The 16,107-nt window shown below is 51.2% G+C and overlaps 1 protein-coding gene across 1 annotated transcript; it reads left to right on the top strand.

The window, feature by feature from the left end:
* The first annotated feature begins 5,485 nt into the window (after window positions 1–5,485).
* MEAK7 (MTOR associated protein MEAK7) lies at window positions 5,486–16,101 on the top strand. The gene is made up of 8 exons (XM_077310716.1): window positions 5,486–5,737; window positions 7,449–7,650; window positions 8,000–8,230; window positions 9,110–9,254; window positions 9,534–9,974; window positions 11,247–11,365; window positions 11,596–11,778; window positions 13,721–16,101. Exons 2-8 carry the CDS (start codon window positions 7,483–7,485, stop codon window positions 13,841–13,843), a joined length of 1,410 nt encoding a protein of 469 aa, XP_077166831.1. The 5' UTR covers window positions 5,486–5,737; window positions 7,449–7,482; the 3' UTR covers window positions 13,844–16,101.
* Window positions 16,102–16,107: the final 6 nt, after the last annotated feature.

Here is a 16,107-nt window from a genome sequence, read left to right as displayed (position 1 = left end):
GTTAGTCTCCCATCCAAACGCTAATCAGGACGGACCCTGCTTAGCTTCTGAGATGTGACATCATTGGGCTACCTTGGGCCATCCAGGCCAGGGCAAAGGTGAGCAGAGGTGATTGGCCGTTCCCTTTCTCTGCATCTTGATTTCTTCTCCCATCCAAATGTTAACCAAGGTTGACCCTGCACAGCTTCCAAGACAGGGCTAGCCTGACCCGCCCAGGTCAGGCCAGTCACACCAACATAGCACTGGAAAGGGCCCAGTGGCCAGCTTGGCCCCTTGCCCTTCTTGGACATGACGATCCCGGCCTCCCTTGTGCCACTACCCGGATGACTCATGCAAACCAAGCAAACGGGAGGCTGCAAACGGGAGGCCCGAATCGCTTCCCTCTCCCTCGCTCAACGCTAATCGGCCGTCTTGTGAAACCAAGATCACTTCCTCCCCCACTGTTACGCTTCTGATTCACCGCTAGCTCATTCTGGCTCCCTGGCTCTCTTTTCCTCCCCCTCCCCTCACCAAATAAGGTCATCTTTTTTTTCTCCAAATGAGCAAATCAGGTAACTCGTCAGCAAAAATAAGCAAGCAGGGACACCTCTGAGCAAAAAGGAAACCACAGGAGGCGAGTGAAGCAAAGCAGGTCAGGCCCGCTCCGAGAAGGCCTGCCTTTTATGGTAAAAGCAGAATTGATGGAGACTGAGTAGACCAAGGTCAGATCCGGGTAGTGTGGGGATTGCTCAATGCAGGATGCAAGGGGGTCATGGCACAGTCGCTGCGCAAGGGTTTGCACGAGGACTGTCATTTTGCAGAAGGAACCCGAGCAGAGCCTTTGTGTGTTTGCAAAGGGCAAGCAAGATAATTTAGGGGTTGGAGCCCCTTCCCTAGGAAGAAAGGCTAAAGAATCTGGAACTTTTCAGTTTAGAACGGAGATGGCAAAGGGGGGAGAGAATGGGCCAAGAGAAACCTTTCTCCAACTTCCCAAGTACTAAACCTCGGGGGAACTGATTCCTGTCACCTGGAGATCAGTGATAATTCTGGGAGATCTCCAGGCCCCACCTGGAGTTTGGAAACCCTGCCTCAGTGCACTGGCCACTCTCTGACGGGTTAACACAGATTTGAACACATGCCGGAAAAGCCGCTTATGTGTGTATTTTAAATACTCCACGAGGAATGCTAGAGATGTAAGGACTTTCCCCCCTGCAAAGCACGTGTCCATGGCTGAGCTACGAACAAGACGGGGGGAAAGAGAAAAGCAGAAGGCATTGCAATTCCACGCACAAGCCGCCCGTTAAACAGCTCAATTCTGCAAAGCTGAGTTGTTGTGCAGACTTGGCAAATACGCAGTGCTTCTCTACTCTTTTGCAATCTGAGAGTCTCTTTCCGTCTTTGACTTACTTCATTCTGCATTGCTGAATCACCGGGATAGGCAAGGAAATACCGGCCCCTGAGCAGATTTGCTCCTTCTAAGAGGAGACCGTGCTGAACACGGGCTAACCATGTCCTGTCATGTGCTCTACTACGAAAAGGTGCATTGATCCTACAGGCTTTGTCCTTGAGAACAGAGAATATAGAATGAGATCTGCAGGTAGCAGAACGGACTGTACCTCGTCAGATTCTCTTTGTACATTCTAGGACAGGAGTAGTCAACCTATGGTCCTCCAGATGTTCATGGGCTACAATTTCCACAAGCCCCTGCCAGCGCTTGCTGGCAGGGGCTCATGGGAATTGTAGTCCATGAACATCTGGAGGGCCACAGGTTGACTACCCCTGTTTTAGGAGACACATGAGAATGCACTCAGGGAGAGAGAGGGCTATAATAAGGGTGGGATTTTAGAGAATAAGTCTTTTAACAGGGGCCTCCAAGGGAGATCTATTTGACCACATTTAATAAGTGTGAAAGCCTCTTCCTCTCTCTATTTTTTACCACTGTATATTTCCCATTACTGTTACCTGAGTGTATTTAAATATCAGGCCACTGAAGACGACCCCAAGAGGGGTTGAAACATGTTTGGTTTCATTTATCCATGTGCCAACACGCTCTGGATTTGTGCAGCCATGTGAGACTAATGCGGATGTGCACATGAATGACAATAAATAGTTGTATTTCAATATTTAGCATATTCTTCTGCTGCTCAACCTCTAAAGTTCCTAGCTTGTATTTACAGGTTGGATTATTTTGTTCCCTTTTTGTTGTTCCCGGAGAGGGGTGCCATTTTCAAATATTCCCTTTCATTTTTTGGAAAGTGGGTGGGAGCAGCAGAGCTTCTGATTGGCCACTGGAGATCTGCCCGCTACTCCCAGGGGAGTGTTTCTTAGGTAGCTTGGAACGGATATTTTTTTTATTTGCTTGTTTTTGGATTTATATGCCACCCCTCTCGAACCAGCCATCTCTGGTTGGTGCACCACCTTTAAATGTACAAAATACAGCACTGAGTAATCAAAATGGCTATCCAACAAAATAAACAATTAAACGCATTGTGTGGGCAAACTAGTATTTTTAAAAGGTATGTTTGTTTTTGACAGCTTCTGTCTGAAACGTGGAATGGTTGCCATCAGAGTTTCACATGATATCACTCCCTGACACTGTGGCTGGCTCCGCCTCCTGCTGCAGCCATCTTGTGGTTGTGCCTCTTGGATTGTGAAAGGCAGCCACTGGCAGAAGCAAGCTGGCAACAGCCGACTCAAGCAGACGGGTTTTAGGCCAGTGCCTTCATAGCTCTGCTACCTGCCAAGAAACTTGGTGATTCTCCTGCCAGCTAAGTGATACAGCCTATTCTTGCAACTTGAGGACTCTCTCCTGAACGTACGGCTGCTTCATGCTGCAGCTGCTGACTCAGCAGAACAAGGATTTAGGATATTGGCAGAGCCTGAAGAGGAGCACAGATTTGGGGTGGAGGGCAGGGGGAGACCTCTTTGCCAATGTCAACAGCAAAGGAGAGAGATGTGCAGGATGCAGTCTGCCTCTTTTCATCTAATGGGCTAGTTTTCTAAACCTTTTACACAAAAGTCTAGGATCATAGAGTTGGAAGGGGCCATACAGGCCATCTAGTCCAACCCCCTGTTGAAATGTGCAGTCTTCCACATGTGCACCCCAGTCTGAGGTGGCATGCAGTCCGTTTGATCCTCTCTATACTCTCAGCTTGGGGTCCTGGTTATGAGCGGTGGCCTCCAATCTGAAGAACTGGGTTTGATTTCTCACTCCTCCTCTACATGCAACCAGCTGGGCGGGTTTGGACCAGTCACATTTCTTTCAGAGCTCTCTCGGCCCCACCTCCCTCGCCGGGCATCTCATGTGGGGAGAGGAAGGGAAGGCGTCCGTAAGGTGCTTTGGGATTCCTTCGGGAAGTGAACAGCAGGATCCCAAAAAAACTTCTTCTCATTCCTCTGTCTGGCGGCAGAGCCGGGAAATGCTGGCAAGTGGCCTTCTGACCCCCACAATTAGAGCCATCTGGAGCAGTGCCTCAAAATCCGTGACTGCCGTTGCTACACATAATCCATGAACCGAGGATGAAACCTTGCGTGAGGCCCGTTAGCAATTTCCTATCCCCACCTTGTGGAGCTGGGATTGCACTGCACACGAGAGAGAGTTCGTCCTGCATTTCGCAGGCTTGGAAAATTGTAGAACCTCTAGTCTGAAATAGTCGGGAAATATGGTCTCTCTTTTGGATAGCCAATTGCAGTTGCCAGTCCCGGGCTGAGAAAATCTTGGGGGGTTCTCAGGGTAGAAACTGGGTTTGGCAGAGTTTGGAGGGTCTCGGAGCCTCAGCAAAACATAATGTCATGGAGTGCACCTTTCAAAGCATCCCTTTTCTGCAGGGAAGATCAGTTGTTATTCCAGATTTCCAGAGCCCTCCTGGGGATTGGCATCCCTAGACAGTCCATTGCAGCCCAAATGCAATGGAAGTGGGTATGTGGCAAATCAAAGCTGTTTATTGGCAGAACAAGGCCCTAGAGCATGTCTTTGTTGGAAGCTCTCTTACTATTCCCTTAGAGCTCTGCCTGAGTTCCGTTCAGCTGCGAAGGGGTCAACTGCATTTTCATTCCGCCAGAGTCTTGCTTCATATTGTTCCAAAGTGTCTTTAACACATCCTACGCCCAGGTTCCCCTTTTCACAATAATTTTATTTATAAAATTATGTCTCCACCCAGTTCTTTCCTCGCTTTGACTTACACTCCTTTCCTTGTGAAGCCTCCTTCTTGCTGACTCGGGTCCCCTCCTATTTCTTCCATGCAGAGGAATCCTCCCTGAAGACTTCCAATCCCTTCCCCACCATCTCGTGCATAACATGACCCTCACTTCTGAAGTCAGCAGACCGACAGAGCCGTCAGGATATTGCTGCACATTGCAAAATCCAAGCACAGATCTGTTGGGCTGCAGGGCTGCATGTTGGCCACGGTTTTCCTGTCTTGCCTGATGCAACCCTCGCTCCATCTGGTCCCTGTTTCGCCTTGCAGGGATCCCAGGGAGGGAGCGCCTTCTTAAAATGTTATTGGGGGCTCGATGTGGTCACATTTTTACTCTATTGCCCAGGTTCTTGGACAGGGGGAGTTTCTGTTTGGGTTGGTGAACACGCACATGCTCAATGCATGGATGTGGCCCAAAATGGCCATGCCCTCCCTTCTCTGCCAAGGCATCCCTCAACCCCACCTGACTTTGCTGGTTCCGTGGGTGAAACATGGAAGATTTTGGGCAGAGGTAGTCAACCTGTGGCCCTCCAGATGTTCATGGACTACAATTCCCATGAGCCCCTGCCACGAGAGACAGAGAGCTGGGAAGGCACCATGTATCTTTCCACTTGGAGTTGGGTCCAGCAGGCTGCCAACCTCCAAATGGAGCCTGGAGGTCCCTCGGAATTACACAACTACTTTCAAGAATAGAGAGATCTGCGTCGCTGGAGAAAATGGCTGCTCCTTTCGGTGGATCTTACCCCCAATACCCCTCCCCCTCTGTAGTTGCCACTTTTCCAGGTTGCATCCCCCAAATTTCCGGGAGTCTCCCAGCCCAGGGTTGGCAATGCTCAGCCATCCTTCCCCCAGGAAAAGTTTGCATTAAACGTGAGCTGCTTTTGTCTCTCGGGGGTGGGATTCTCCGCAGGTCTCCGTGGTGAATTCTGTCTGTTCTGCCGCTGCCACGGTGCACGGAACGGAGCCATTTGAGGCCCGGGCGGGGGGACCCTCTGCAGTTCTGTCTTAACAAATACAATAAAGCATGAAATAACTAATATTCAGGTCCCGAATTGCCTTTTGTCTCCACGCTGCAAGACTCGAACTCGCGGCTCTCTGTCTCTCCCGCAGACGGGAGGTCCTGGTGGCGTCACGCGCCTCGACCCCCCCGCCTCTCTCGCGCGCCCACCATAGAGGCCGAAATGCCGAACCGTCGCCTTCCTGCGACTCACTTCCGGTCTCGAGTGGATCGGCTTCCGCACCCGACTCTATAAGAGCAAACCATCGATATTTCAAATCCTAGATCGGCAGGTCGGAAGAAGGCGGCACATCCTGTGGCCGGAAGCTTGATGCGCGCGCCGCTCGAAGCCGGTTTCCTCGCCTCCTTGTCACGCGACTGACCGAAGGCGGTGACGCAACGCGGGGCCCGCCTATATAGACAAGGGGGTGTTCCCATTCGCCGAGCGGCTCGCCGGTCAGAGCCCCTGGAACGCGCGGGCGAGGCGGCGGTGAGGAGCGGCGACCGGGAATGTTGAGCGAAGGAGCGGAGCCATTTCGAACGAGGAGGCGGGGCTGGTGAAGAGGTCAGAATGGGCGTGGTCGTGGGTGGGGCTCGTGCGAAAACGAGGGGCGGGGTCGGGATATTGCCGGTGGGCTGGGTGTAAATTTACATATAGGGGCGGGGCCAGAGATAAAAGGGGATGTCATTGAGGGGGCAGGGCTTAGTGGCTATTAAGAAAGGGTGGGGCCTGGAAAATATTGGACTCGGGCTGCTTGTCTGGGAAGGGGAGGAGCTTGTGTGCAAATATCAGTGAGAAGGGGCGTGGCCAGGCATAACAGGGGGAGGAGCTTGTGCGCAAATACCAGTGAGGGGCGTGGCCAGACATGCCAGGGGAGGAGCTTGTGTGCAAATATCAGTGAGGGGCGTGGTCAGGCATGCCAGGGGAGGAGCTTGAGTGCAAATATCAGTGAGGGGCGTGGGCAGGCATGCCAGGGGAGGAGCTTGAGTGCAAATATCAGTGAGGGGCGTGGGCAGGCATGCCAGGGGAGGAGCGGAAATTTTATGGGTGGAAATTACAGCAAGAGTGGTGAGCTCCCCCCTCACCGGAAGTCTTCAAATTGCAGTTAGACTAACACTTGTCATGAGTCTGAACCTGCATTGAGCAGAGGGTTGGACTAGATGGCCTCTAGGATTATGTTCTATGTCTTTTGCTCACTGTCTCTTGCTGAGGGGGCTGGCTTTGGACTGCAGCCTCCCAAATCCTGGTATGTTTTGCCTCGAAGGTTCGACAAGCTGACTCTTTGTTTGGTTGCCCGATTTGAGTCCAGTTGCTACATTCAAGTCCAACAATATTTTGTGGGGTATAAACTTTTGAGTGTTAAAGCTTTTTTTGTCAGATATGAGTTGGAGAGAGTTATATGCCCATATATGCCCATATATGCCTTATATGCCCAGGTGAGAGTTATATGCCCATTCCAACTCATGTTGTTGTTATGTGCGAAGTCGTGTCCGACCCATCGCGACCCCATGGACAATGATCCTCCAGGCCTTCCTGTCCTCTACCATTCCCCGGAGTCCATTTAAGTTTGCACCTACTGCTTCAGTGACTCCATCCATCCACCTCATTCTCTGTCGTCCCCTTCTTCTTTTGCCCTCGATCTCTCCCAGCATTAGGCTCTTCTCCAGGGAGTCCTTCCTTCTCTTGGCCACCTCATGAGAAGGAAGGACTCCCTGGAGAAGAGCCTAATGCTGGGAGAGATCGAGGGCAAAAGAAGAAGGGGACGACAGAGAATGAGGTGGATGGATGGAGTCACTGAAGCAGTAGGTGCAAACTTAAATGGACTCCGGGGAATGGTAGAGGACAGGAAGGCCTGGAGGATCATTGTCCATGGGGTCGCGATGGGTCGGACACGACTTCGCACATAACAACAACATGAGTTGGAATGGGCATATAACTCTCACCTAATGAAAGGAACTTGGCTCTTCTGCAGACGAAAGCTGTTCATCTGTTGTTGATGGCTTCCAGTCGGCAGCTGTTACTCGTTTTGTATTGGTGAAATTCACCTTTTAACCTTATTGCTTTGTTTCACATTATAGCCCCCTAAGAAGGCTTTTGTTGGCAGGGGAGTTGGTGTTGAAGGCTTCCATAAAAACTGTGCTGTTGTCTTTTCTAAAAGGCCTCTCCAAGAATATTTTATGGCAGCTAATAATGTGGTTTTACCCCTAAAGGCTTGTTAGGGCTAGTTCTTTCCTTTCTGCCTGCCTTTTCACGCTTGTGTCTTTCTGTTCCCCAGGTCTCTCGTAGGATTCCAGCCTCTGGTGGAGAAGATGGGTAGCTCAGAGAGCAGCTTATACCAGAAGCACCTCTCGAGGTTCCTCCCAGAGGAGCTCTCAGACATCCATGGAGTGTTTGACGCTTTATCGGGGTCAGCTGGACCTGCTGAAGGAAAGGAGGGGAAGGCCGCAAAGAGGACTGTGACGCTGGCAATGTTCAAGGCAAGAGATCCGCTGCTTGGTTTAATGATGACAAGAGCATAAGAACAGCCCTGCTGGATCAGTTTCCTGTCTCACACAGTGGCCGGCCAATTCCTCCAGACAGCCAACAACTGGGCTGGGTCTGGGATTCTGAACATGGAATGCCCCCTTCAGTCTCCATGGCTAGTAGCCCATAATAGCTGTTCCCTCCGTGAATCTATCTAATCCCCTTTTGAAAGCTTTTTATTCCCGGGGCCGTCACTAAATCCTCTGGCAGCGAATTCCAGCCAAGAGTTTCCCTTCCTTGAGAACCGGGGACCGTCTTTGCAGGACGTTCAAGCCTGTCTGTTTCATTCTTCTCCTTCCCTAGGCCTACGTCAAGGAAGCCCTGCCCGAATCGATGACCCTCAGGCTTTTTGACGGGATGAACAGTGTCCAAGTGTCCGAGAAACCCCCTAGCCCCGGTGACCAGCTGGGGAAGGAGCAGTTTGTGGTGTTCATGGCAGCCCTCACCAAAGGCTACGCAGAGGAAAAGAGTGACATCGTTATGAAAATGATCTCAAAGGCGGACGGGACGGTGAAGGGGAGCCAGGTCCTGGAGGTGGGTGTGCAAGGGTCAAAGGAGTGGGGAGCAGAGGTGCTGACTTGGCGGGTGTGGAGAAGGGGAAGTTCTGGAATCTTCTAGTTACCTTAGCTGATGCAAAGGTGGTTAAGTGAAAAGTTCCAGAGACTTTTAATAAACATGGTAACCTTTGGCCAGCCAGAGATGGACACAGCTTCCTCTGCCAAGCGGACCAGAGCACAGCCACGCTCTTTTCTGCCCCAGTGGCAGAGGAATTTTTAATAAAAAACTGCCACAATCCTGCACTGATTTACTCAAATCTACTGAAATTGACTGGAATAATCCTGCATAGAATTGCACCGGTTGCTGTGTTATTTAAACTGATTTTAGAATGGTTTTGGAATGATAGACATTGAGCTGGGCTCAAACAATGTGACACTGTATTTGTTTTAATGTTACAAATAGCACAGATAGATAGGGTGGCCAGGTGATCTCCCAGGATTACAACTGATCTCCAGCTGACAGGTCCCCTGGAGAAACTGCCTGCTTTGAAGGGTGGAGTTGATGGAATTAAATCATACCCAGTCCCTGCCCTTCCTGGGCTCCACTCCCAAATCTCCAGGTATTTCCCAACCTGAAGTTGGCAACTGAAGGAGCTGTAGTATGGACACACATTTAATAAGAGAGAGTGGTCAAGCAGATGGAACTGCCTCCAGGGTGTGTGGCATTGATGAGCCTTGCTTGTTTTTGTATTCCATCTATTTACTGTAAACATGGACTTCCCACGCGTGGCACCTTCAGCACGCCAACAGCACAGAGATGGCTGGAAACGGGAGCTCTAGCCGGGCTCACTGATGTGGGCCTATCCAGAATAGAGGCCCGACACCCGGCAAAGAACAAAACTTTCTTTTCTTGAAGTTTGCAGAAGACCTGGTTGGCTCCCTGGTTCATGTTTTGAAGCACAGGAACGAGTTGAAGGGCTGGAACCTGCAGAATACCCGGGACCCGGCCGCCGGCATCAAAGCACTGGCCTCTCAGCTGGTGTCCGAACTGAAACTTGCAGGTGAGTTGGGAACCAAAAACGCGTTCAGTTTCGGGCTAGCTCTAAAGCAGTTAACTTCCGAACAACAAAAATTGTACTACTGCAGCCTTCTCCACCTCATGCCTTGAAATAGCCTCAGGGTTGATCCAAAAAACAATTGAGGACATGGGGTTGAATCCAGGGTCAGTTTTCTGGGGGCAGAATACCGCCCACCCCACTCCAGTCCACTAACTCAAGCAGGAGGCAGTCCCTCCAGTAGGCTGGTCCCAAGCCTTATAGGGCATCTGTTTCCCTTTTCAGATGGGCGGAAAGTGGAGGGAGCTCAGATCCCAGATGCCCTCTGTGATAAAAGCAGCCTGGAAGACTGGATGTTTCGCGTGCCCCAGGTCTCCGCCTTCCTCAACGTGATTGTCCGGCAGGGGCTTCTCGTCCTGAGATCTCTCCCGGGCCGAGCCGAGGACACCCTCCACTTGCTGCCCAGGTGCAAAGGCGTCCGAAAGAGCGGCTTCGTCAGCCTCCTCGACATCCCCTCCGTCGTGTTCCTCAATGCCCACCTGCCCGCAGAGAGCCAGCACCGCTGGCAGCTGCTCTTTGCGTCCCGGCTGCACGGAGAGAGCTTCACGCAGCTGTTGGGCCACGTTGTCAACAAGGGGCCCTGCCTGCTGGTCTTGAAGGACTCGGACGGCTACATCTTCGGCGGTTTTGCCTCCAGTTCTTGGGAAGCCAAGCCGCAGTTCCAAGGTAACGGCTCCTGGTTTTTCCTGACCGACTTTTCTGGAGGCTGGTGTGTTTTGTAAATTTTTTTTGCAACATTTTCCTCCTTCGGGGCTTTATGTCATCTGTAATGAGGCATTTAAAACTGAAGCGGATCTGCCTGGGACTGAACCTTGCGCAAAGATTCTTCTCGAAGGCGGAGTCATGGTTACGTGTGGCGGACTCAGATCTGCTGGGTTTGATTTCCCCACTCCTCCACAGGCAGCCGGCTGGGTGACCTGGCGCTATTCGCAGTTCTCTTAGAGCTGTTCTTGCAGAGCAGTTCTCTTAGAGCTGTCTCAGCCCCATCTGGCTCATAGGATGTCTTGGGGGGGCAAGGAAGGGAAAGGTGCTTGTACGCTGCTTTGGGACTCCTTCGGGTCGCTGCTACCCGGAAACTCTTGCTGGTCTTGGGTGCTCCAAGCTAACGGTTTCACTAAAAGGAAGATGCCCAGATGGAGGTGGCTGTTGCCACAAGGTGGCGCTCTTCTGGTGCCTCAGAAAACAAAAGGGAACCTAAGGAATGCAGAGATATGTCAGTCATAGGGTGTAACAATCGTGGAATGAAATTGCATGCAGTCCCTCCAGTTAGAGCAAGAAAAACAAATTGCACAGTCATATTTGATCTATTTTTCCCCAGTATGAGAAAAGCTAAAAACACACTGGATCAGGCCAAGGATCCATCTAGTTCAACATCTTGTTTCCAACCAGTGGCTAGCCTAATTTTGGAGAATCTCAGTGCCTTCTTCCCTTGGGATAGCCGCCAACGTGGCAGTTTAATTTCCCTGGGCAGGGTCCTGGCCATTCACAGCGAACAATCGCAGGGAAAATTAAGATGCATCGTTGAACAGTAAGTCAGGGGATGTCTGCTTTGGATGCTACTTACCAAAGCTTTGAATTACTAAGAATCTTTCGTTCATCTTTTTGTTTGTTCCTTTCTCTCTGTGTCTTTTTTTCTCCCTTTTTCCAAATTACTATACTGTGGACTAAAAATGTAGATACCGGTATTTAAGGGGATTGCCCAATTGGTCTGCATTCCTGTTGTATCAACTCGGTTACATATTTTATATTATTTCATGTTTCCTGTGTGTAACACACCCGTCCTCTGGGGCGTGTAGTGCACGTGTACAAATACACTTAGATCCTCCGGCTCATCATGTTGCCTGTGACCCTCGATCAGGCCTGTAGGGGAGGTGATGCTTCCCTCTCTGTTTTTTTGCCACTTTGGTCCTTGACTCCGTGTTCCCCCGTTGCTTGCAGGTGACAGCAGGTGCTTCTTGTTTTCCGTTTCCCCCTCGGTCTCGGTGTTCACCTGCACTGGCTACAACGACCACTTCATGTACCTGAACCACAGACAGCAGACAATGCCAAACGGGCTCGTAAGTACCGTGCAGCTGCGAGTGGGGAAATTTGGCTCTGCAGGCCGAGACCCAGTTGGCACGTGCCAGTGGAATTATGTGGCCCAGCCACTCCCGGACTGTTCCACTTCAGTCTGCAGTTGGGAGAGTGGGGGAATCCCATTTTTAAAGCAAAACGCCTTCTTTTGTGCAGAAGCACATCTGAAAGAGAGAAGGGAGCCTTTCTTTGCAGACCTGTCTTTCTCCCCCAGGGCATGGGCGGCCAGCATTACTACTTTGGCCTTTGGATAGACAGCGACTACGGGAAGGGGCACAGCAGAGCCAAGCCCCGCTGCATCACGTACAACAGCCCGCAGCTGTCGGCTCAGGAGGACTTCACGCTGGACGCCCTGGAGGTGTGGGCGGTGGGCGAACCCCCAGAAAGCGACACCACGGTAAGTGGCAACAGCAGTTGTAGGGGCCCTGGGGAAACGAACCTTGGGGTGACCCTGGCTGCGTCCACATGACATCATATTGAGCTCTCGGAGAGGGTGGTATATAAATATAATAATAAATAAATAAAATATCCAGCCACTAACCAGCATGTCTGTGGTCAAAGCAGCTCTCACCTTGCAAGTTTCCTTTGTCACAGATGCTCTGGAGAGGGGAATGAAACAGCTAAGCGGCCCAGGTCTCCTGTTCACTCGTATTCTCTGCCCTGGGTCTCCCTTGTCTGGTCTTGGACAGGGTACCCATGCTTTGCTCCACTGACCCATCCGACAGGCGATTGGTGGAATGAGAACAGATGGGAAAGATGCAGGAGCCAGGGTGGGGAGGCGGTTAGGAGTCTCAGGCTACGATCTGGGGATCCAGGTTTGAGTTCCCGGGTTCAATGGGCCAGCTGTGTGCAGCTGCCAGACTGCATTTGACTTACTGGCGCGCAGACTGAATTTTGGAGTGACATAAGTGCAATTCTCTCCGGACAAACTCTGGTCCAGTCGCAGCAAAATCAGTAAGCCTAGACTGGAGGAACTCTGCATAGAATCCTTGGGTCCCTCTTAATCCAAATGCAATGGCTGTCAGGATTTTCTTTCTGGAAAATCAAATGTCAGAAAGAGAAGAGGACAAATGAGTCGGGAAAGAAAGAAACCAACTTACGGCTGTAGGTCTTTCTGGGTCGACATCCAACACCCTCTCCTCCCCCCCTTTACGTAGCTGAGATCCAAATTGTCTGCCAAGGAACTAAAAACATTCTGTGGTGGTCAAACTCCAGCATCAGAGAAGGATAACAATCTGAACAGTGGGACTTACTTTGCATGTGCTTTAAAACATTAACATCTTTATTCCTGAGCAAAGGTTGGGGGCTGTTGCATGCCGCTTGGCCATTTTCTTTCCTTGCAAGAAAATTATTTTCCTGTTCCCTAACGCTGTCCGAGGCTCTCTCAAGGCGCCCTGCGTTCTAGGCCTTCTTTTGCCTGCTTCTTCGCTCATTTCGGACAGCCCCGTAACCTGTTCTGACTTGTAATTCTGGCCTGACCCAGCAGGCAGGGAGATGTGAGCAGCTGAGCCCATTTGGCTGTTTGCAGAGCAACAGGGACGGGCACGCTTGAGCAAATACAAGGATTCCAGCCTGACTCCAGAATGGGCTGAAGGTGACCTTCCGTGAGGTTTCAGTCGATTGCTTTCAGCAAGAACTTTATTTCTAGGAAAGCTTCTTTACCGTAAAGTACGACGATGCTTTATCCCAAGCTGAGACTAATGTCGGGTAACTACAGCTCTGTTTTAACCTCCAACCTCCCTTGTTCTCCCCACTGGTCCCCGCTTAGAGAGCCAGCTTGGAGCAGTGGTTAAGACTGGCAGCTTCTAATCTGACGAGCCAGGTGTGATTCTCCACTCCTCCACATGCAGCCAGCTGGGTGACCTTGGGGTAGTTACAGTTCTGATAGTGCTGGTCTGACCTTAACTCTCTTGGCCTCCCCTCCCTCACAGGGTGTCTTTTGTGGGGAGAGGAAAGGGAAGGCAATTGTCAGCCGCTTTGAGACTCCTTCAGGTTTGAGAAAAGTGGCGTATAAGAACCAACTCTTCTTTTTCCTCCACTTCTTTGGGCATGAAGACCACATTCCAAGGACTTGCTAGAGATAGCGTTGTCATAGGGACCGAGCAAAACAGAGAGTCCCCCACAACTAACTTTCTCCCGTGATAATTCACGGCCTAAGACTTCTAAGGGAATCAGTTGCATGACAGAGAACAGAACCAGCAGTAAAAAGGCAGGTTGCGATACTTGGCTGAATGACCAAATGGCAGAGGCAGGTGTGGTTTTGACCCCTGCCCTGTTGCAGTCTGGCCGTTGCTCCCTGCGGGTCTTCCCCCTCCAACCTGTCTTCTTTTTCAAAAAAGGAGAAAGGAAAGAAGAGCATTCTGGATGCGGATCCGGAGGCCCAGGCCTTACTGGAGATGATCGGGAAGAGCCGCCAGAGTGACGGATTCCGGGAGCCGGAGGAGGAAGAGGAGGAGAACTGAAGGGAGAGACCTCTCCGTGGTGCTGAGCAGGAATTCGGGGGCGAGCTGCTTTGCACCTTTTGAAGACTGGACTCTAGTATTTCCTGGTCTGCGGGCCTGGCTCCACGTCTGGATGGAGTGTCACAGCTCTCGGATTGAGCTCATAGGTGCATGATTGAGGCAGTGCAACAACAGCAACAGAAAAGGGAACATGGCCCATGACAAAAAGGGTAAACTGAGAATACAAGGGACAGAGAGGAACAATCCAGGAAATGCGGTGTGATGTGATATAACCGTGCACACACAATTCAATCGGTTTGTTTGTATATTGTGTTCTACCACATTTTTTGTGGTTTCTCTGTCCCTTGTGTTCTCAGCCTCCTTGGGTGTTTTCCCTCCTTTGGGTGTTTGTGTGTGTGTGTCTGCCACCTGGTCCGAGGCAGCCAATCACGTTCTAGGCTTAGGGAATTTCAATAAGTCCTTTTTTCCTCCTGCTGAAGTATCTTTTCCTACTGATTGCTAATCCGTGCGCCTTGTTGTGAAGGGGACTGGACCACAACAAAGGAACATTTTCTATTGGGGGGTTTGTTTTTTGCAAAAGGTTTCGACGTTAAATACTCTCTTGGCATTTGTGTTCTGAATCCAAAAGGTGATTGGCCAAATGCTGGCAGGGGCTCATGGGAATTGTAGTCCATGGACATCTGGAGGGCCGCAGTTGCCAGCACCATGCCAAGGCTGTGACCTATGTGCCTTGCTTTGCGGGACTTCCGGGGGCACGGAGCGGGCAGTTCTTATGATCCAGGACACCCTGTGTTCACGCTTTGCATTCAGGAGCTCGCTAGTTTGCTCCCTCAACGCACATCTGCAATAATATTGTTCTACCTCGCAGGGCTGTCGTGCAATACGGGAAGGGGTACATAGCATTAAAAAAAAAAAAAAATCTTGCAAGCTGTGTGCAGAACTGGGCCCCAAATAGAAAATGTGCAGTATTTGCTGCCTAAAACCCAGGAATTTTTTGAACAGAGGCTGGATAGCCATCTGATGGAGAGGCTGATTCTGTGAAGGGGAGGGCCGGTTACGGTGGAAGAGCGCTAAGGTTAGAATCATAGAGTTGGAAGGGACCTCCTGGGTCATCTAGTCCAACCCCCGGCACTGTGCAGGACACTCACAACCCAATAGGGTTGTGAGTGTCCTGCACAGTGCAGGGGGTTGGACTAGATGACCCAGGAGGCCCCTTCCAACTCTATGATCCTGTGACCCTTCTCCTCCCGTGGCCGCACAGAGGGATTCTTGCCTCCGAGCAAGACAGGCTCCTTTCGCCTCCAGGGAAGAACAAAGGAGGGAAGATCAAAGAGCCGCCCTGTTTTGAATGAAGGGCTCCTGGGGGGTTCCGCTGCCAGCTTCCCCAAGCGTAGGAAGTGGCACCTGAACGTGGGCAGAGCGACAGATGGGCCCTTTGATCGCCTTCCAAGGAACACCGGTGGCATCACGGCAGCGCTTCCTGTCTTTTCATCGTCGGGCCTTGAGTGCAGCCACGAATTGCTTAGAATGAGCACATGCACAGCTGGTGCCAGGGGTGTTTTTGCCGTGGGCAAAAGCATGGCTGCATAAATCGTCCCACTTGCCAGAGGCCATAGAGAGCCAGATTCCCCCCCCCCTCTCTCTGTATTCCCTGCGATAATAATACATTGAGTCTGAAATGATTGTGGTGTCCTGGGTTTGAGTGACCGACTGAGCCAGGCAAGGCCTGGGTTCAGGTTTCCTCTTCGCTGTAAGGCCGGTGCAGTAACGTTGGGCTTGTCTTCTTTCGCTCAACCCGGCCTACCTCACAGGGCTGGAGGGGTGAAACACAGGCACCACCCTGAGCTGCATAGAGAAAGAGGTGGGGTGGGAGGGTTGCCAACCTGGAGATTGGGGCTGGGGCCTGGGGAGGAGAGGGGCCTGCGCAGGGGACGATGCCACAAAACCTTCACTCCAAAAGAGACATTTTCTCCAGGGATACAAATTTCATCCGAAGATCAGATATAATTCTGGTAGATCTTGAGGCCCCACCTGGAGGTTGGCAACTCTCACAGGGATGATATGTGCACGAGAGAGAAGTAGAGACCCTTTTTGTGTGTGCATGCGGGAACTTGGAGCGTTGAGGCTCTGACTGGGAATCCTGATTTGGTGCTAATCGCATTTTCGCATCTCCTTGGAAGCCGTTGACAACAATGTGTTTGGAGACCCAGGGACTGCCATGAATAAATGCATTCTGGATCCTTCCAGTGGGACTCTCACCTTCC

This window comes from Paroedura picta, chromosome 14, assembly GCF_049243985.1.
Source record: "Paroedura picta isolate Pp20150507F chromosome 14, Ppicta_v3.0, whole genome shotgun sequence".
In the NCBI taxonomy this organism is placed as follows: Eukaryota; Metazoa; Chordata; class Lepidosauria; order Squamata; family Gekkonidae; genus Paroedura; species Paroedura picta.
This window is presented reverse-complemented; position numbering and strand designations above follow the sequence as displayed.